Source organism: Parasteatoda tepidariorum, chromosome 3, assembly GCF_043381705.1.
Source record: "Parasteatoda tepidariorum isolate YZ-2023 chromosome 3, CAS_Ptep_4.0, whole genome shotgun sequence".
NCBI lineage: Eukaryota > Metazoa > Arthropoda > Arachnida > Araneae > Theridiidae > Parasteatoda > Parasteatoda tepidariorum.
In genome coordinates, this window is record NC_092206.1 from 8239062 (window position 1) to 8261027 (window position 21966).

Below are 21966 nucleotides of genomic sequence, written 5' to 3' on the forward strand. Positions count from 1 at the left end.
TTACAGTATTATAACCAAAAAACGGTTAACTTCAAAGAACATTGTTACAAATAACTCATTTAAATTTTAAATACAAAATACTGAATAAATCTACTACATACCGTACTGATTTATATGCTTGCTATAAAATTGGTGTATTATTCATAACAAAAGATAAAATAATTAGGGCTAAAATGAAGTTCTTACAGCAACAACAAACACTTGCGTTAGTGAGTAAGCACCTGCACTGGTGTCCGCTGTTATAACCATAATCAGTCAATATTATTTCAGCTTACAGCTTTTTATCTTCAAAACTAATGTGCGGCAAAAAGTAAGGGTTATTTTCACTAGAACAAAAGTTGGTCGCATGTGAATGAGAAATTGTATGACGCGTTTTTAGAACGTAAATATAGTACACATGGTTAAATTAAATTAGTCAATTTATTCTAGGAAATAAAACGTTCTAGGATGGTGTACTGTTTTAATCCATTTTTGTACAAAAAATCTATTTCTTTAAATTTAACTACGGTTTCCAGTTGAACACCAAAGTGAAGCATCACTAGCTGAGGTCAGTGAGCGGGTGGATAACCACTTTTATCAGACTGTGTTGGGACCGAGGGTGTATGGCTCTCGAGTTTAAGGCACGAGGCTGCTCGGTATCGTACGCAGGTCTTCGGGCTACAAAAGTAGGGGAACCATCAGAGGATCAAAATTACGATGGCATGTCTTCAGATCACACTATTCTAATTGTGCGGTCTATTCTAATTGTTCAAGAAATGTGAAAAAGATCTATAAATTTGGCATTTTAAATTATATGAAATTTCATTATATATTTGAAATTATTTAAATAGTGTTAAGTGTAAAAAGTTTTACTTTTTATACATATAATATGTATGTATAGAGAAGTTTATAGTAGTTATATTTTCTTTTCATCTGTTAGCTCTTAATTGTTCCAGTAAAACAAAAATTTAAATAATTTTGTTATTTAATCACCTAATGAATTGTTTTGTTATGAAATTTCTTTTCTAAATATTTTCTTTAAACACTACCTGCTTTTTTAAAACTATTTAATAAAATATTAATACATATAATTTATTAATACCATGCATTTTAAGTTCCGTTGTTGAATTAGACAGCATTCTTATTGTGCTATTAGCACTTTTAATCTTATTGTGTGATTATAGTGTAATTTTTTTTTTAAATTTTAGGTGCAAGAAATTGTATCGCAAGAATTGTAATTGTATTGTATCGTTAGATGCAAGAAATTGCAGCTAAATTGTATCGTTACAGAATGTTGATATTGACAGACTACACAACAGATATAGATTGCGTTCAAGGTATTTTAAAATTGAAGATTATGTATCAGAAAAAATGCCTACCATTGTATAAGATGACCATTGTAAAAACAAAGGACAACGAGCATAAATATTAACGTCTGTAAATAGGTTTTCTTTCCAAAAAATTTGCTGTAAATTGCAGTTTTTTTTCAAGAAATAATACTTGTTTCCCTTTTATTAGAAGCAAAACAAATAAAATAAACTAACAATATTTCGAAATTTTCATTTTAATGCTTTATCATGACTTTTTTAAAAAAGAAAAGACGTTTTGTTAAGCTTTAAAAGTCATCTTGAAATTCAGCAATAAATCTCTGTCCCTTCTCCCAAAGCATTAATTTATCTTTTGTGCTCAAACTGCAAACTGTACAATATGGGAATTGAATTGATTATTCATGGTTATTTTTTTTTATTTTTTTAACTTTTCATTTCTTTTGGGGGTGCAAAAATTTTATGAATATAGTGATGTTTAGATATTTTTGTTTGAATAAATAACGCAAAGTGAACCAATATTGCATCTTTTAATTTTACGTTATTTTACTTCATAAACTTGTTCAAATATTTATTTATTGCATAAAATGTATGCAATTTTATTTGTGTGATTTTTATTTTATTGAAAAGTATATTCCTAAAATATATGTCCGAAAAGAATTTTTTAGATAAGTTTAAAGAAGATAAAGCAAATTTTGCAAGTAACAAATCGAAAAAGTTTTTTCTTCAAGGGGGGAATGAAGTTTTATTATATTATGAAGTTTAATAAAATTTACTTTTGATATATAATTATTTACTACTTTAAAATAAATTATAATCGTGCTAAATTTGTCAGCTGAAAAAATTTAAAAGCAAAATCGAATATAATTAACGGAGAAAATATTAGTGCATTGCGTGGAGTCCCGCAGTGGACTGATCGTTAAGACACGGTTCTCATTAGATCACCGAAGTCAAGCATCACTGGCTGCGGTCTGTGTGCGGGTGGGTGACCCACTTGGATCAGTCTGCGTAGGGACCGAGGGTGTGCGGTATGGGTGCTCGTTAAACTGTGCTACCGTAAAGTGCTCGACTTCGCGTGCAGGTCGTTGGGCTACCGAAGCGGGGGTGCCATCTCCTCTGCAGAGGATCAAAATTGTGATGGCATGTCTTCGGATCATCCTCAGGGATGTTTCCCAGACCGTCGCCAATAGCCCATTGTGCAGCTCTAGTGTAAGAAAGTACCTACCTGCCAAATAACCACTTTAAAAAGAACGGCACCTATGAACCTCGTATTGTCACAAAAGTTCAGTTGAAATTCGAAACTTCCAGAATTTGATAGTCGATAAATTTTTTATTTGGTGACAAAATAACTATGAATGCTGCTGGTAGAGCTCAGAAGATTGAAAGAATATGTACATTAACTAAATACAGCGCAGTATTGCACATCAAATTTATTGAAATGTAATTCTTTCTCGTCTATGTCTTTTACTTAATTTAGAGTTATTATTTGAGTATGCATTTTATTGTAACTATGAAAATTGCTTGTTTGTGTACCTGGCAACTTCGATGCATAATTAGTTTGTTTATATTCTACATGGCTTCATGCCTGTCTGTGCGTTAAGAAAGATAAATTATTGAAATCTTAGTATAAGAATATAGAATGCGTCACTTAAGAGAATCGATACTTGACGAGCTTATCTTACTGGAAATAGAATTTAAAAAAAGCAGTTGCTAACGCAAACAAATGCCACGTTTCAGCAACCAATCAGGATCGAGATACCCACTATGCGTCACTAGCAGGTATCCTATTGAATATTTAAAACTTGTAAGGTGAGGAGGTAAGATTTACCCAACATCTTGGGTTTACTGAAAAGGAAATTAAAAGAGGAAGAAACTTAATCATTACTATCTAAATAAATTAAATATTATTTTAGATTAATTATAATATGTGGAATTTTTTGCGCTTCGAAAAAAGTTCTAAAAGTTAAAAACAGAGAGAGACTAAAATTTATTCCCCCCCTCTCCTGAAATAGAGCACGTTTTCATTGGTGCAAAAAAAATAAAAAAAAAAATAAAGAGAAAATTTTGCGTGACACAGAAAACGCAATGCACAGGAGTAACACGTTTCCTATGCATTAAACAAAATATAGTGTCATTTCAAACCAAACTTTAAAAACCATCAGCAATCACTATTTTAATGTGAATAATTAATATTTCAATGTCAACGATAAAATTAAAATTTTATTGAAAATGACTGAGACTGATTTACCTATCTAAATATATCATTTCAAATTAAGAATATTTTTTTTATTACTAAAGTCATGGCGATCGAAGTAAAAATGATTTTTTTAAAATCAAAATTCGTTTATTTAAGATTTAAAAAAAAAAAAAAGCTTTTCACAACTATTCCTTGCTTGAACAATTTACGCAGAATGTTGAAAGTAAAAAAACTTTAAAATGCCTGGGGATTTACGCATCGAATCAAAATTATTAAAAATACGAGATTGAAATACGTTAAAGCTCGTTATAAAGAATATGACATATTGTGAAGTCAGCAGCATAAAAAAAGTTATAAAAATTGTATGTTTATAACAAGTTAAAAATTACTAGTAGTACAATAAGCTGGGATAGTCTGGTCTGGTTGGTAGGGTACTGGGCCCATATCCACGAGGTTGTTGGTTCGATCCCCGCTGGCCGAAGACTCCTCGTGTAGTAAAATGGTGACTGGTGCACGTTAAATCTGTCGAGTCACAAAGTCCTCCATGTTCCCATAACAAATCAATACCTCTGGGGGGTACTGATCCAGGAGTTTCCTTGTCTTCTCGATTAGTTCAAAATTACAAGGCTACTGAGTTGAACATTAGTAGTCGTAAATACAAAAACTGGGTCGACTGTTCAACGACGGACATAAAATAGTAGTCCAGTAAAATTAGACTTTTTCTTAGGAAAACAATTATACCCTAGAATATCTTTTTTTAATAAAATGATTTGTTATGTTGTTATAAATGGTACTTGAAAACTCCATTACTCTCCTTTATACGCCTCTCCCTTTTTTAAGTCATGTGGGGTGATTATTGAAATTTTTCAGGCAATTCTTCACCCTGAATTGAAACCAATCCCGAGACGATCGGACATCTACTAGTTTAGAAATTATAAGGCTTTCATGCACAAATAATACAAATTTGTGCTATTTATTCACGCACCTGATCTTGCTATCTAAACAAAAAAGATATTGTTTCATGTGTATTTTTTTTACGCTGAATCGAATGAAACTACACACAAGTCAATAGAGCAAAATAGTTAAAATGTACAAAAGTTTTTATGTATAAAAACTACTTCTTTTGACTCGTTCTTATGCGTACATTTCACATTTCTACCTAAAGACTATTTGAACATGTAAGACATATTCTCCGATGTAATCTGTTACGCTAATTTGAATGACACCAAAGTGATCGACCAAATTGTATAGATTCAGCTTAAAAAAAATACATAGAAAACAATGTGTCACTTGTTTAGATAGCAAACAAAAATACGTTGATATAAATACTGATAATAAAGGTTTATAAAGTGTTACCTAAAGTATCCTCCAGAATTCCCTTTAATGGTTACTAGTGGGGGTCTGTCTGTTGCGGGGGGAGCATTGTAAAGGGCGACAAGAGCTTCTGGATCGCTGCCCTTCCAGTTAAGTTCCAACCGCCTGTCTCCACCATCCGTCAGGGAAGACACCGTCAAATAAATGTCTGCAATAAATCGAGTCAAATGAGAACATTGGATTAAAAAATTATTAGTAGTTTAAAAAACTATGTTTTATTTTTGGAATTCAAAATTAGAAGTCCCGCAGTGGACTGATCGTTAAGACACGGTTCTCATCAAGCATCACTGGCTGCGGTCAGTGTGCGGTGGGTGACCCACTTGGATCAGTCTGCGTAGGGACCGAGGGTGTGCGGTATGGGTGCTCGTTAAACTGTGCTACCGTAAAGTGCTCGACTTCGCGTGCAGGTCGTTGGGCTACCGAAGCGGGGGTGCCATCTCCTCTGCAGAGGATCAAAATTGTGATGGCATGTCTTCGGATCATCCTCAGGGATGTTTCCCAGACCGTCGCCAATAGCCCATTGTGCAGCTCTAGTGTAAGAAAGTACCTACCTGCCAAATAACCACTTTAAAAAGAACGGCACCTATGAACCTCGTATTGTCACAAAAGTTCAGTTGAAATTCGAAACTTCCAGAATTTGATAGTCGATAAATTTTTTATTTGGTGACAAAATAACTATGAATGCTGCTGGTAGAGCTCAGAAGATTGAAAGAATATGTACAAAGTATGGAAATTCAGTTGAAATTTGAGGTATGGATTTGGTATTTGGGGAATTTGGTTTATTATAATTTGAGGTATTTGGGGAAATGGTTGGAATTTCGATTGACGATAAATTAGATTTGGTGATAAATTAACTATGTATTCGGGAGTAGAATTTATATGGACTAGCCATCACTGGTGCGTATCAGGATCACCTAAGTCACCTGGAAGTCAAACGTTCTATCCTAGAACCACCGCGTTCAATAGAACGTGATAGAATTTTCGTAACAACTAGTCATCTTTTCATTTTGTGTCGTAGCTAAATTAACTTTTTACCGATCTTAAAACAAAAACACTAATATTTTTCTCATAAAAGTCTCATTTTTGCTTTGAATATCAACAAAAACCGGCTTGCGAAGAGCTTTTCCTTTTCACAAACATACACAAAGCAGAGCTTTGGCGTTCCTTAGCTTTGGAGATCATCTTACTCCTGAAGGCACCTATAAACACTCAAACCGAAATAAGTTAAAAGATTCCGCCCTTTCCTGTTATGTATTAAATTAGTATAGTACAAATAGAAATTTAAATTAATTCCGTTAATTATTAATATAAATAGTAATTTAAATTAATTCAGTAAAATGCACACCTGTTATTCCAGTTGATGACTGGGAGGCAACTATAGTCCAAAGGCACTGAAGAACAAAAAGGATCATCGTTTTTCACAATCCTAAAATTAAAACAGTTACACTTAGAGTGTTGAAAAGACAAATATAATACAGATTGTTCCGTATTGAGCACTCTTACCATATATTTTTTGAATCGGCAAACATAAAGTTAAAAAAATATACTCATTAGGAGTTGCAAATTAGCATTTAAAGAAATAAAACGCTATCAAAATGTACAAATCACTATTGAAGAAGGCGGGATTAAAACACCTTGCCTCGTAGATTAACCCTTAAAACACGAGATTAATCGAAAGGCGATTATCAGATGATTCTTCTGGCCTTTCCGTTATCATGGTTTTGGTAGATCTTGCTTTTTCACCACACCAATACGTTTCAGTAAGAAATTGGATTATATTTGTGGGGGGGAAAAAAATTAGATTTGTGGAAACCATGACAACGAAGAGGGGAAAATGTGATGAGTAGGGAAGGCCTATTTCCTCCCTCCCCCTTTAAAAGTAAGCAACATTTTAAAAAGTAGATTTTTTTTTATACGAAGATAACTGCAAAATAATATTCTTTTTTCTTTTAATTTTCTTTTTTTCTTTCTATTTTCTACCTTTTTCGGACAAAGATGATGTAAAATTGTGATTGACAGTGTTGACCCCTAGCGGCAGAAAACTAATAACGGGTTTTCATAAATAATAATAATCAAAATTAGTACGTAATCGTTTCATTAGAAAAAAAAATATTAATGCAATAGTGACCAAGCACAGGCGTGCAGGCGGTCCATGATATTTCTGTCCCGCTGCTAATTACATTCATCTATATTTAGATTCATCATTTATTTAATAGATTCATTCATGTGAACAGTAAATCTCATTTCGTGTTTTCTTTTATTACTTTTTTTACTTACTTATTTTTTTATTACTTACCTTTATTTTTACTTACCTTTTTTTATTTTTCAAAGGTTCAATACTACGTTTAAATTATTTATTTATTATCTCCTGAGACAGAAAACCGAAATTTTAAATGATTATTAAGCATTAAAAAATAAATAAAGTGAATCTCCTTTTTCCACATTCCGTCAATGGCGTAACTGTGGGGGTAGGGGCAACCCCTCCCAAAAAATAATACAATCGAGTCCAAACAAACATTTAGTGAGTAAGAAAAAAGCAGCCGAACTTTTATTTTCTAAGTAAAAAAGAACAATTTTTCAAATGCAAATGAATAAGTAATGATTGCTTATCCAGGTGGTGCAATCTGAAAACTCTTTTGGAATAATTCCTTCTTTAAAAAAGAGAAAATGTTTAAAAAAGGGAATAAATGTTACAGACAAAAATTAATAAAATAAAAATACGGATCATTATAATTTCATTAGAATATTTTGCACAAATGGTAACATTTTTAAAAGTTTAATATCTAACAGAAATGGGAAGAGAATGAATGTTTATGCTGGGACCAAAACGGCAGGACGGACTAGTCCTTTTTCGTGCAAAGATGGTTTTCGACGCCAGAAATTGTAGCCAAGGGGGGTTTGCAATTAACGACTGATGACACTAAACTTTAATTTTTTTAATATGAAATTAATCAACGACTATGAAATTAATACTATGAAATTAATCAACTACTGATGGCACTAAATTTTACATTTTTTACTATGAAATAAATTTTTTGTTTGTAAATATTTGTCCTCATGCCATACATGTTATTATAAAGAATAAAATATGATTTTCAGTTATGATTAATTTGGTAATGAAGTCTCATATCATAAAAATTTAAATTTTATATACATTCAAAATAAAGATCAAGTTAGTTTATTTTGTCCAATTGACGACTAAGAACACTGAAACTTTAAATCTAATAAAAATCTTAGGCATAGCTCTTAAATTGAGTTTAAGAGCTCCGCACAGGTATTTAAAGTTCATAAAAATCAAAACCATAGAAATAGAAAATAAGTAATACTTAAGCATTTTCAAATGATTATTTGAGTGAGACGTTAAAACTAAACGATAAATAAACGCTGATTAAAACTTAAATGATAAATTTGAGGGTGATTCATAAAAATGATGCTATACTTTTTTCAATATTTTTGCCTCCACCCTCCATGCTACTACCCCCCTCCCCAATTTGTGACGCTATATTATGTAAACATGTAAGCAAGTCAGAAAGAAAACACAGATTATATTTCAAATTTTATCTTGGGCAGATTTCCGCATCGTGACCTGCGGCAGAATAATTTCTAAGTCTAAGTCTGCTCGTAAAAAATAAATAAATAGAAATAAAAAAACAATACAGGAGACACACTTAAAGGGTATAACTCGTAGCCACTCTCGGACAAACCTCTGTATTTTTTTTTTTTTTTTTGTTAAAAAATTGCAAGTTTAAAACACATTAGGGACCTTGGAGATTGTAGTTGGCATGATAGCTCATGAAACCGAAATAGCCACCTTTACTTTTTATACCATACTTATATACCAGTGGTTACCAACTGGCGGCCCAAGGGCCACGTTCGGCCCGCCAAGCCTTCTTTTGTGGCCCGCGAACTAAAATATATTAGTTGTCATTTTTTACGGTAAATTTTCGTAAAAAATTTATATGGGTTTAAAGTACTTTTCTTCGTTAAAAAAACTAATTTCTGCGTTTCCGTGAAATTTAAGATAAAAACGGTGCAAAAAATTTATTTCTCAGGTAAAAATCTACTTCTTATTTTAATTTGAAATTCAATACTTTTGTTTTGCACAACTTGATAAAACTCTGACAGTAATATTTAATGTTCCTTCAAACATAAAAGAGTCCTATATAAAATTTTGATAAAGTTGCGGCCCTCCATTTGACTGGTGTTTTTAATTGCGGCCCCGGCCTCATGTAAGTTGGAAACCCCAGTTATATACCATAACTACGCTTTTTAATGGCATCGATGAGCATAAGAACAATAATAATCAGATGTGTACTCATTATCTGAAAAAAACATGAAAAGAAAAACTGAAAAACATGCAAGACAGAAATATTTAACCAGCTGATTTTAAATATTTGATTTTAACCGAAATGCGGGGTGGGGTGTCACACTACTTGTTATACCCTTCTTTCCCCTTGTCATTGGCTGTCACAATTTCACAAGCCTCTTTCTACCTTCAAAGCGTGACACCGTTCATGAACAGCTATTGATAAATTTGAAAATAAAATGCGGAAATTGATCGTTCTTAGGGATGGCATTCGAAAAATAAATCAACAAATCACATAACTTACTTCAATTATTAAGCGAAAATCAAACTATGAATGAGAGTTTAGGCAGAAAAATAATATTTAACGGCTTCTACATTTGAGAGACCCAAAAAACGGTTTCGCGGAAGGATCACAAAAGTTCCGAGAATTTGGAACCTTTTTTAACAATATATTTTCAAACCTGTATTTATATTCGCATCCAATCAATAATTCATACTTTATATCATATTTCAGATATTTTTATAAAATAAAAGTAAAATGTATAAGTGAAAAAAAAGAAATAGATAAAAAAAAATTCTCTAACATTATATTAATTTAATTAGGATTAAAAAATACGCATTTATAAAAACTTCCTTCAGTTTTTTACTTTCAAATTTTCAATTAAGAATAAAATTACTTAAATATAGTATATAAAATTACATGTTTTTCTGATAATTATTCTCAATGTTTACTGCATCGCTTTATCCAAAACCATAATTCATCTTTTCTTATTCATTTTTAATTCATGCATACACCAAGAAGGCATGTTGTTCCAAGCCTGGAATTAAACTTCATGACATAAAATCTAATTTAAAGATTTTTATTCATACGACAATGAAAATATTTCATTCATCACAATAAATAGTTCCAGAATAAATAGTTATCTTTCCTTAATTAACATGTTCACAACTGCTAGTGAACTTAGTGTATGAAATTGTTATTATTTCTGTCAAAAGAAGCTTCATCATTTAGGGTTCCATAACCGATAAATATTCGGAAACGCTACGGCTCTAAATTTAATTTGGAAAAGAAAAAAAAAAATGGGACGAAAATTATAGTAACATATAAAAAAACATGGTAACATGGTTCATATAAAAAAAAAAGTTGATAAAAGGAAAAATATTAAATATTTGAAAATTACCCATCGTTTATTGACAGAAAAGGGGGGAAAAGAAGAGGAAAATGCTTACTTGCTTTTTATTCTTCACTCCGCCCGCGACATCTAACAGAGAATGGTAGTTGTCCACTTCGTCGCAATAAAAGGGAAACCTTATAGCCGAATCTACTCATTTTTCCTCGAAAAATAGCTACCAAAAAAGAAATTTATTCCTCTCCTTTGTTCTTTATTCGATCTGATTTCATATCGTGGCGCCATCTGAGACAAAAATCGTTTATCGTTTGCTTTTGTCTTCAATTTTTTTAAAAAAAAGGAAAACGAATAGTGTGCCTATTAGCGTTAAGTGCAGCAATCAAATAATCTACAATTTATTTCGGCAAGGTGCATATTAACTAGGATGGTTTGTTAAAATATTCAAATATTGCTTCATTTCTTAAACTTCCTAGATAATCTGTACATTGAAACTAAACTCTTTGGTGGATTAACAGCAACCGTTTTCGTACATTTAATGAAACATGGTGTTATTTGTTTGTTTTTAGATGCCTAAGAATCGAGTTTATACAATGAAACAGTCAAATTAGTAGGTAGAATCAATCAATTAATTAATAAACTATAAGACTAGGAAGCAAAAGGTTTAATATATTAATGCAATGAAAATTATCATATTATTAATTGATTCGTTTTTCGATATCCAAAAAATCAACCTAATACAATCAGCAAATTATTTGATAAAATTGAACGAACTTATTCAATCTGAACTTAATCAATCACGGAAGTCGTTGATGTGCATGTAACCGCTAAAGTGTAGAAATCAGTAATTCGATAAATTAGCTAAACTGAAAGTGCAAATTAAATAGGATGATCTGTTAAAGTGCTACAAAATTATTTCATTTCTGAAATTACCTAGGTTACCGCAAACTTTTTAGATATTCTCCACATCACCTACTAGGTACTCTTTAGAGTGAAAAAGGTCTCTACTGAAACAGCAACAACATTTCTGTAAACTTAAATTATCATAATGTTACTCATTTATTTTTCGCTTATCTAAAAAAATTAGTTACTACGATCAAAACATTAGTTGATAAAATCAAACATTAATTGCTTTGGAATGTTTAATACGGAGAATCTAATGATTTAAAATAGTACTATTACAATAATGATGGAAATTAACGTAATGTCATTGATTTATTTTTCAATTTTTAAAGAATCAAGTTAATAAATACTACCAAGCGATAAACAAATTTGGTGATCGAATCAGAGAAACAAACTTTTGAACTTTAAGGCTACGGAAAAAGTTAATGCGCACATTACCTGGTTAAATTACTGAAAAGACTTGATTCCGCACTTTAACAGATTATCCTAGATAACCTACACATTAGCTGGGTAATGTGCGTATTTACAGCTTTCGAGATTTAACTGTAACATGCATATTGCCTAGATAAACTGAAGAAACCTCTAGATTCCGCTCTTTAATGGATCATCCTAGTTAATCGGCAAATTAGCTAGATAATGTGCACATTAACAGCTTTTGATCTTTATCGGTAACATATAGAAGTCTCAAAACAGCGTGGAGTACAGTATGCGATATCAAAAACATAAATGCTCTTATCAGTCACAAATGTAAGAACGAGCTGCGATGGATCAGGGGTTAGAGCGCTCGCCTTCCAATGACGTGAACCGGGGTTCGATCTCTTCAATGGCTGGTCGATACGAATTCCGCATCCGGCTCGCACCGACCACAGTGCTTATGTAAAATATCCGCAGTGGTAGACGGATCATGGGTTAGAGTCCCCTTACCGTCAGGCTGACCGTAGGAGTTTTTTCTCGCCATGTAACGCAAATTCGGGTTACGTTTTACAAAAGTCTTCCACGAAGGCAAATTTCTCCCAATTCTTGATCCAGGAGTTCCCTTGTCTTCTGGATTGGGTTCAAAATTACAAGCCTACGGAGTTGAACATTAGTAGTCGTAAATTGTTATTAATTGTGTAATCTAATTAATTGAATCTAATTATAATAATGGAATAACAATAATAATGTAAGCACTCCAATAATTGTGTAATCTAATTAAAATGTAAGCACTCTAGCTAGTCGTCGAAGTTTTAATTGAATTTTATTTTGCAATCAGCAATAAAATCTGTTTACATGGGAAAAGGAAAGCTAGGATATTACAGTTCCCGCAGGTGTCAGACTTAACTGCGCTTTGCAATTTAAATTTTAGATTATTCCACCATCGTTAAAATTTACACTGAATAAAAATTTCACAACTTAAAAACAACTCCATAGCTGCATACATTTTTATTTTATTCAGTCTAAATTTTAACAGAGTATGTTACTGATGTAATTTGTATTTCGTAGATCTTTTTGGTTGAATGATAAGCGATTATTCTAAGGACATTTTTTATTGAATATGTAGCCGATTTGTTAAAAATAAATTTAAAAAAAATTATGTGTAAAGCAACTAAAATAACATCCTGTTCATCGTTAAGACACGGTTCCCAGCAGAACACCGAAGTTAAGCATCACTGGCTGCGGTCAGTCTGCGAAGGGTCCGTGGTATTGGTCTTCGTTAAACTGTTTTATCTTAAAGTGCTCGACTTCTCGCAAAGGTTGTCGGGCTACCGAAGCGGGGGTGCCATCCCCTCTGCAGAGGATCAAAATTGAGATAGTATGTCTTCGGATCATCCTCAAGGATGTTTCCCAGACCGTCGCCAATAGCCCATTGTGCAGCTCTAGTGGGACGTAAATGAACTACAACAACAATCAAGAAGATTTAGTTGTGGTAAGCCTCGTGATAAGTCTATTTGATGCAGGAATTTCCAGTTGTAACAGTGTATTAAAGATTGTTAAACATATGTCCTCGATTAAAATTAAAGCTTCATTATATACTCCAGGACAAGATTGAATGTGCGAATTTTGGTTTGTTGTTCGTAAACGTTGTAGAATGTTTTCACTCACGTTGTCTTTGTATTTTTCCCAAAGATCTTTTGGATTGGATGGAAAGCACATCGTCAATACTATTGCAAATAGCTTGCGCATTTGTTGCCATCGAGCAGTATAAGATGCATCAGCCATTGAAGTGTCCCAATGTTCGTCGTTTTCGAGAAAATTTAGTCCCGCAGTGGACTGATCGTTAAGATACGGTTCCCTGCAGATCACCGAAGTCAAGCATCACTTGCTGCGGGTGATTGACCACTTGGATCAGTCTGCGTAGGGACCGAGGGTGTGCGATATTGGTCCTCGTTAAACTGTTCTACCGTAAAGTGCTCGACTTCGCGTGCAGGTCGTCGGGCTACCGAAGCGGGGGTGTCATCCCCTCTGCTGAGGATCAAAATTGTGATGGCATGTCTTCGGATCATCCTCANAGGACATTTTTTATTGAATATGTAGCCGATTTGTTAAAAAAATTACGTGCAAAGCAACTAAAATAACATCCTGTTCAATGTGTCCCGCAGAGGACTGATCGTTAAGACACGGTTCTCAGCAGAACACCGATGTTAAGCATCACTGGCTGCGGTCAATCTGCGAAGGGTCCGTGGTCTTCGTTAAACTGTTTTATCTTAAAGTGCTCGACTTCTCGCAAAGGTTGTCGGGCTACCGAAGTGGGGGTGCCATCCGCTCTGCAGAGAATCAAATTTGTGATGGCAGGTCATCAGATCACCCTCAGGGATGTTTTCCAAACCGATGCCAATAGCCCATTGTGCAGCTTTGGTACGACGTAAATGAACTACAACCACAACAATGTTTAGGTAAATCGAATAAAAAGTTGAAGAATGTGTAAAAATATGACATTAAATATGACAAGTAGCGTAGGTATTAAAATGGTTAACAGGTAGCAATTGCCGGCCAATCACCACTTTTTTACGTTTAAGATGCATTTTATTATTTTTCATAAGTATGTACTTATCACTTATATTTAATAGCGTACCGAAAATTCACGCTTGTTTCTAAAAAAGTTTTCATTTTGGAAATGTTTACCATATTTTGAGAAATGCTTCAGAAAAAAAAATGCCCATCTTTTTATTCTGAATTTTCAATCGATTAAAAAATTTGCTTTCTAATTAATTGAAGTACTGCATAAATTTTTTATAATGAGTTATATGCTTTTAAGTCTGCAAATACGATATTTCTAAATTAAAACAAATCACCCTAAATTAATTGGCCAGGGTTGCTAGATGGAACATTTTGTCTCCAGTCTGATTTCTTAATTTACACACCGCTTATGCAACAAAACAAGTTCCCGAAGAACAAATTATATCCAACTCGAAATGAAGATTTTATTTAATAAATTTCGCTCCGTAGGCATTTAACACATAACTTGATATTTAACTAATTAAGGACCTTATTTTTTAAAAATTTGGCTCGCTAAATGAAATTATGTTTTAACTGGCAGTAATTAAACTTGTGAAAGTACTTAATATTTGACGATGCCAGCAGAACATTTGAAATTCTCATAAGTGTTTTGTAGAATATTAGACATAATTCCATCCCTAGGATCTGGAGTTAGGACCAAAATAAATTTTTAATAACTCAGTATAATAGATTTAGAGCTTCATTCCATAAAACATATTTCCCTAAAAGCTTATTGTAAGCCAAGGAGGTCATAGAGTTTAAGACACTACAAAGTCATGTTCAACAGAATGAAGGGGGCAATGAGGTCGCCATTGCGCTACGCCAGTCATTACTACTCAGACAAGCTGGTATGCATTAATCTGAAGTTGAAAAGCATACTTAAAAAAAATAAAGCTACAGTAAATTAAATAGCTTAGTATAGCTGAATTATCATCCTTAAATATTGCACTTTAAGTGGTTACCACTTTTAAAAGACGGAAATAAGAAATAAAATTCCCTGCATTATTATAAATGACTTTGAAATTATTCCCTGTATTTTTCAGGTTTTCCCTGTGGCGTAGCAGCCCTGTATAAAAACAGTATAATAGTTTTGATTATGGCAGATGAAATTGAATTTTTTCCCCTCATGATCTTTTGATATAGTAAGAAATGTGAAGGTGCAATTCATTCCTTAAAAAGAATGGGTAATTAATGATAAAAAACTAAGTAATACAAGATATAAAAATTGTAATAACTTTATTATGAATAAAACAATTAAACATCATTTCAATTACATCAGTTTCATAAACATTTCACCCCTATAAAGTTTCTTTCCTATTATAGTTTCCAATTTCAAACATTTATGCCAATGCAATTAACTCGATATAAAAATTTTGAACAAAAAATGCAAAATCAATATCTATTTAAAATGTTAAACATTTGATATCCTCTTCTATCATAAAAAACATAACAAGCAAATATTACACTTCAAATAATTGGAAGTTAAATATCAACTTTTTATTTTAAAAACGATAGAGTGAAAATAAAATTGAATAAATAAAATATAGAAATTTAATGAGGCAATTTATTATAATTCAACAATTCATCAAAAATTCAAATGAGTCTTTAATAGCCAGTGACTAATTTTGATGAAATTCCCAAAAATGTTCCTCTAAGTGCAAAGCTTCAGATTTTAAGTCTAACATTCATAGACATTCACATTCTTCAAAATAGACATAACAACTATACATCCATCCATTCATATAGGTATATTTTAATGTCCCTCACGATGAGCTAGACACGGCCAGTTTTTTCAAATGGTCCATAAATACTTGAAGACTGACATCATCAGTTAGAACAGGAGCGCCCGCACCATCCTGCTGAAAAAGAAAAAATAACCAATCGCAGATTAAAAATAAATGTTATTATGTAAAGTAAGATTCTTTTCAGAATGAATTTGGTTAATATTATAAATAATAGTTTGTTTATTTTAAAACAGAAACAATCTAACCTAAAATCTATTTCTAAATACAGTCAAAACTTCCCCAGCAGAAAAATAACTTGGGCCCTCATTGAAATTATGTTTATGAATCTTGGCACAATAAGGGTTCAATTGGCTGATATTTTCTGATATGAGCCCTCTATAGAATTGTCCAATTCACTTGATATCTTACTGCCATTTTACAACCTATAACGGCCCTATATAGAATTGTCAGATTCACCGGATATTCTATAACCATTAAGCCAATATAAGCCCTATATTGGCCCAAAATAGGCTGCTATTAACACTGCATAGAACCAATATTTAACCACCGTTGAACAGTCAACCCAATTTTTAGGTTTACGACTACTGCTGTTCAACCCCACAGCTTTGTCATTTTGAACCCAATCCAGAAGACAAGAGAACTCCTGCATCAAGTATTGGGAGAAATGTGCCTTCGTGGAGGACTTTTTTTTATGGAACTAACCCACATTTGAGTTACGAGGAGAGGAAAACCTACTACGGTTAGCCTGATGGCAAAGGGAATCTAACACATGATCCGTCTACCACTGAGGATATTTCACGTCAGCACTGTGGTCGGTGCAAGCCGGATGTGGAATTCGTATCGACCAGCCATTGCCAGGATCGAACCCCGGATCACCTCGTTGGAAGGTGAACGCTGTATTCCCCGAGCCACCGCGGCTCATAGGACCAATATTAAAACATTTAGACATAAGAATATTGGTCCCTCAGAGCATGTTCATATAGGACTCATATTGAGCCAATTTAGAGCCCAACTGGGGCCAAGGTATAATTGTTGCTATGGTTAATATCACAAAGTCAAAGGGAGACAATAAAAAAGTTTTGACATTGAAAATTAGTAATTTCGAAAATCTTAAACTAGAAAACTTTTTAGTCAAAGTAATAACTTGGAAATCATAAGTTTGAAAGCATATATTTACTTAAGAAAACATTCTTATTATGGTTTCAAATAATGATTCATAAAATTATTCAAGAAATGTCCTTTAAAATTTGTGTTAAAACATTTTAAACTCGAGGGACAACAAGAAATGTGTGGACTTTTTCCTATAATGAGAATAGCAGATGCAAAGAATTTGTTCATGATATTGAAAATTTGTGTACTTGATATCAAGGTTTGACTGTATAATTATTACTTTTAAAATAATTAGATTTTTGTAGTATCTAGAATAATTTTCAGAAAACGAATATGAAAAATAAGTTTTGTATTCTTCCATTTTACGTATGTGAATGTAGAATTATATTCAAAAGTTATATAATATTAATTAATTTCTGATATCAAGGTTTGACAGTATAATTATTATTATCAAATTAATCAGATTCTTATAATATCTAGAATATTTTTCTGAAAACTGTACCGAATGCGAAAAAATGGTTTTGTATTCTTTTATTTAAGCTTTTTCATGCGTGACTAAAGGCAGAATTATATTTAAAAGTAATAATATTGCATAGAATGATTAAAAATATTAATAAGACTGAATTAGTTCTTGATATCAGAGTTTGATTGTATAATTATTGTTTTTAAATTAATCGGATTCTAATAGTATCTTTAATATTTTTCTGAAAATGGTGTGAAAAGTGTTTTGTGTATTCGTAAATCAACTTTTTCATGCATCAATGAAAACAAAATAACATTTATAATCTAAATAACATAAATTTTAGAATTAATTTTTAAACAAAATGAACTACAATAAAATAGCAATAGAGGCACACACACAAAAAAAAAAATTTATTAATCAAAAACTAAGAAGTAACACATTATTAAAAAATTTAAAGAATTTTATATTTAAGATTTTGTTTTCTTATTAACAATGCAAACAAAAAAGTAATGTTAATTTAACTTAATACTTAAATTGTATTAATACTCAGTTTTATTAAATATGTAATTATCATCAAAAATAAATTAAAAGAGCATTGTGCTGATTGACATTTAAACCATCACCAAAACCCAAATTAAATAAAACTTATACCGTTGGGTTAGCAGGCGTCTGTGGCAGGTGGGAATTGACAGAAAAAAAATTTAAAACAAAAACTTATTAGTTTTATAACATGCAATACAAAACAAAATATTTTCAAATGCAAAATAAAAATAAATATGCAATATTTCTACATGAAATTTATTAAGAAATTTATAAGGCATTAATACTAAATTAATGAGTTATAGTTTAAAGTTATATATGATAGTTAAAAAACTCTTTATGAGTATCAAAAACTTTTGGAACTAGGGGGATACTTTTGTATTTTATGAATTTTATGAACATTTTATTCTAGTATCAATCGTTTTCCAAGTTACTGCAAGAAGCAAAATTATTTTACATTAACGTCAATTGAATATCATTTTAAAAATTTTAAGTACTAATAAATAATTGATCATTTCTAATTTAAAAGAGTATGCAATTTTTGCAAATAAAAACTTAATTTTTTAAAGAAAATTTTTTCATGGATTTTTAAGTCATAACATCACAACAAACTTATGGATATAAACAGCCACATTAGCAATACTAAATCAATAAGGCAGCAATTTTAAAATACTTTAACTTTACAAGTGTTACTCCGGAAAATTATTATAAATGTTGTTGTAGGCCATTAAGGCACTAGGGCTGCGATTGTTTTTATTTTCAAGTAGCCTCGTCTACGGGCAAGAATTCAACTTCTGCCACACCCATACATCACGTCCATTTATATGGCGGATCCATTCATTCATCCACAGATCTCAATTTTGACCTGAACCACAGAAAGATCAATCTCCAATCCAGTACCCCCAAAGGCATGATTTGTTACTGAATCATGGAGGACTTTGCGACTTGACATATTTAAAATGCACCAGTCATAGTTTACTACACGGTGTTCGGCCAGCTGGATTCGAATTCACGTTCTCACGAAGGTGAGTCCAGCACCCTACGAACCAGGCTATCTCAGTTCCAATTATTATAAATACAGTCCTGAATTCGATATGCGTCTCTAGATGAGTAATACTACTCTAAGATTAGCATGAATAAATGGTTTAAGGCTTTACTCCATATTTATTCTTCTTATTTGATTTGGAGAATCCTCTTTTTCTTTGCTGAAATAAGTTAGAAGTGTAGTATCTAAAATAAGTTATGAGAGACTTGTAGGGGCAGTAAAAGTGAAATTAACTACCTTTACAGGGCTCAATAACCAAACAAAGCCCTCATTGACAGAAAATTAAAATACTCATGATAACAAGAATGAAAAATACTTAAAAATAATAATTGACCATAAAAAAATACTTATAATGCAAATAAATATTGCCCCAGATTCTCAAAGTAAGATGATAAGTCTTGTTAAAAGGAAAGTGCGAACCCAACAATAAAAAACGCAATATGTACAAAAATATTTAAGTTTTGAATATCATATTTGGATGGCTAACAGTAGTTGTAGAATACATAAATAATTTTTTTTTAAAAATATATCTATAATTAAAATAAAAATTGTCAAGATTAAATAAAACGTGACTTAGAGAATTCACAAACATCTCAATGCACTGGAACATATTGGTGGAATGGTTACAGAGAAATTACATTTTGTTATATGAACGGAAAATATATCAAAACACTATATTTGTAAACAAAACAGTCTTTCAAAAAACAAGTTACTAAACAAAAAAAAAGTAGATAAGAATTCTCTAGTATTTGTTTTCAATGAAATCCTTAGAAGATTAACAATTATGCAGATAGAGCTAAGAACTTTAGAAAATAAAGAAAATATATTGCTGCACATTAAGTACATGACATTGTATTTCAAACTATCAGAACTCACCTGTCCTCCCCAACTGTACATGTTGTTGTGAGTCATTGATGGATTCACTTTTGAAAGCAAGAATCGAGCCTAAAATAATAAAATTGCATGCATCATTTTTCTAATTAATATATATNATATATATATATATAACATAAATAAAAGGATAAAAAGAAAAAAGAGAGAAAAATAAAGAAAATTAATGAGTTTTATTTCTTGTGCATAAGCTGCAAATAAATAGAATTCAGAAAATAAGCCAAAAATATAAAGAAAACATGGAAAATAATAAAGATTCATAAAAACAGAAGAAAAATAATTAAATTAAAATATTTTCAAAAAATATATATTAAATATATAAATATATATACACATATATACATACATATATACTAACACTATTCTTGCACTTCTTGGGGCAAAAAATTCTGAATGTGCAATCAAAAAGTTTTGATCATTTTAAGTAGAGTTTAATAACTTCATGAATTTACCTGAGAGCCACCCTGGTCGCAATCAATGTAACGTGGCATAGGGAATCTAGTCTGAAGAATTTCCTGAGCATCATCAATGGGTGCCTGCAGCAGCTGACGGAAATTTTCATGCTCTGCAGAGTTTTGATAACCAGCTTTCCTCCACTGAGCTATTGTCTAAAAAGGAAAAATGTGAAGATTTTACAGGATTACAATTTAAAAGTTAAGTTGATTTAATGCGTCAACAGGGTGTGTAGCAAAATCTTTCAACAAAAAATAAGCACCTTTTAAGTACTTTTTAAGCACTTAAAAAATATTTTAAAGCACTGTATACATTAACAAAACGCAAAATAATTTCCAAAGACTTTACATGATCATGATAAAATAACCAGTTTCTGACAAATAACTCTTTTCTTGATTATATTAGCCACCATAAAGAGAGCGAGAAATTTTCGTTTCAATTTCAGAGGGTGGAAAATGAAGCCTGAATTTGAGAATATCTAGCAAAATGCAGCGGAGTTGCACATGAGAGTGCAAGAATCTCACCAAACCCAGCTCAGTATACGCACATGCGGACTCACAAGTATTTCATCAAAAATGTTAAATGATTGGCACTTTCATACGCTACGGACGGACGGAACACTGAAGAATTGTGCTTGAATGAATATAGAAAACGTTGAATAGAACAATGTGAAAACCACTCATTTGCATAATACAAACCAAAATCGACATAAAGAAAAAATCTCACTTTAGATAAGGGAAAATTAAGTACTTTTTAAAAACACCCAATAAAAAAAAAGCATCTTTGAGGGCTTTTAAAAAACAAAAATAAGCAGGTTTAAACACATTTTGAAAACGCTCCATTATAAATTAGAGGAAATATTTTTACTGAAATCCTTAATGTCAATATAGGCAATTTTACAAAGCAAATTTCGAGTAGAAAGTTATGATTATTATATAGAAGGACTGCAAAGCAAATGCCTTCCAGCAACAGCTGGTTGTGGTCTGGAGGTGAAAGCTGGACAATTTCTTGCCTAACAACGTGATTGAAGCAATGTTGGCCGCATTATGCAAAGTCCACTTTTAACTAATTAGGATGGGTAACTAATACCAATTGATCGGAAGTTGGGTGGGCTTCTAGCTGAAACTGAGGATCGAACCCCAGTCCATTGCAACTTCGAGTCAGTTCCTTTAACAACTGAGCTCCAAATGTCAACCAATTATGTAAAATATACTGTAACTAGGAGGGTTCGCCCCCTGCTCGCTGGCGCTCGCCAACCCCCAGAACTGCTTTCGCAGTTCATTTCGGATTGCTTCGCAATCCGATGCTCGCTCATTGTATATGTTCTTAACGTCTAGCTTTTGTATACTTTTTTGAACACTGAAGTTCCGAAAACTTTTCACTGTAGAAAATTCTAAACCTGTGCATTTCAATATTAATTTGAAATTGAAAACAGTTCGCATATTTTTCTTAATCACACTATTCTAAATTTCAGTTGTTGAGAAAAGTAACTGTTGTAAGTTTTGTTTTAAAGTCTTTCCCACCAGAGGGCT

The 21966-nt window shown here is 32.0% G+C and overlaps 2 protein-coding genes across 3 annotated transcripts in view; both read right to left on the bottom strand.

Moving 5' to 3' along the window:
* The window catches only part of LOC107456258 (PI-PLC X domain-containing protein 1), a 30959-nt gene extending 20412 nt beyond the window's left edge, over positions 1-10547 (bottom strand). Inside the window, exons 1-3 of one of the 2 annotated variants that reach the window (XM_016074080.3) lie at positions 10412-10547; positions 6221-6301; positions 4858-5023 (exon numbers count right to left, since the gene is read on the bottom strand). In XM_016074080.3, coding sequence (XP_015929566.1) covers positions 4858-5023; positions 6221-6287 — 233 coding nt within the window. In that variant the 5' untranslated portion in view covers positions 6288-6301; positions 10412-10547. Of the gene's footprint in view, positions 1-4857; positions 5024-6220; positions 6302-10362; positions 10382-10411 lie in introns of those variants that run through there. The other variant, XM_071178295.1, reaches the window with a different exon arrangement.
* A 4859-nt stretch (positions 10548-15406) lies between these two features.
* Positions 15407-21966, bottom strand: part of LOC107456261 (transport protein Sec23) — a gene marked incomplete in the record, with an annotated part of 30534 nt that continues 23974 nt past the window's right edge. The window contains 4 exon segments of the mRNA XM_071178305.1: positions 15407-16046; positions 18157-18174; positions 19967-20035; positions 20434-20589. Of these exon segments, the coding sequence (XP_071034406.1) occupies positions 15951-16046; positions 18157-18174; positions 19967-20035; positions 20434-20589 (339 nt within the window).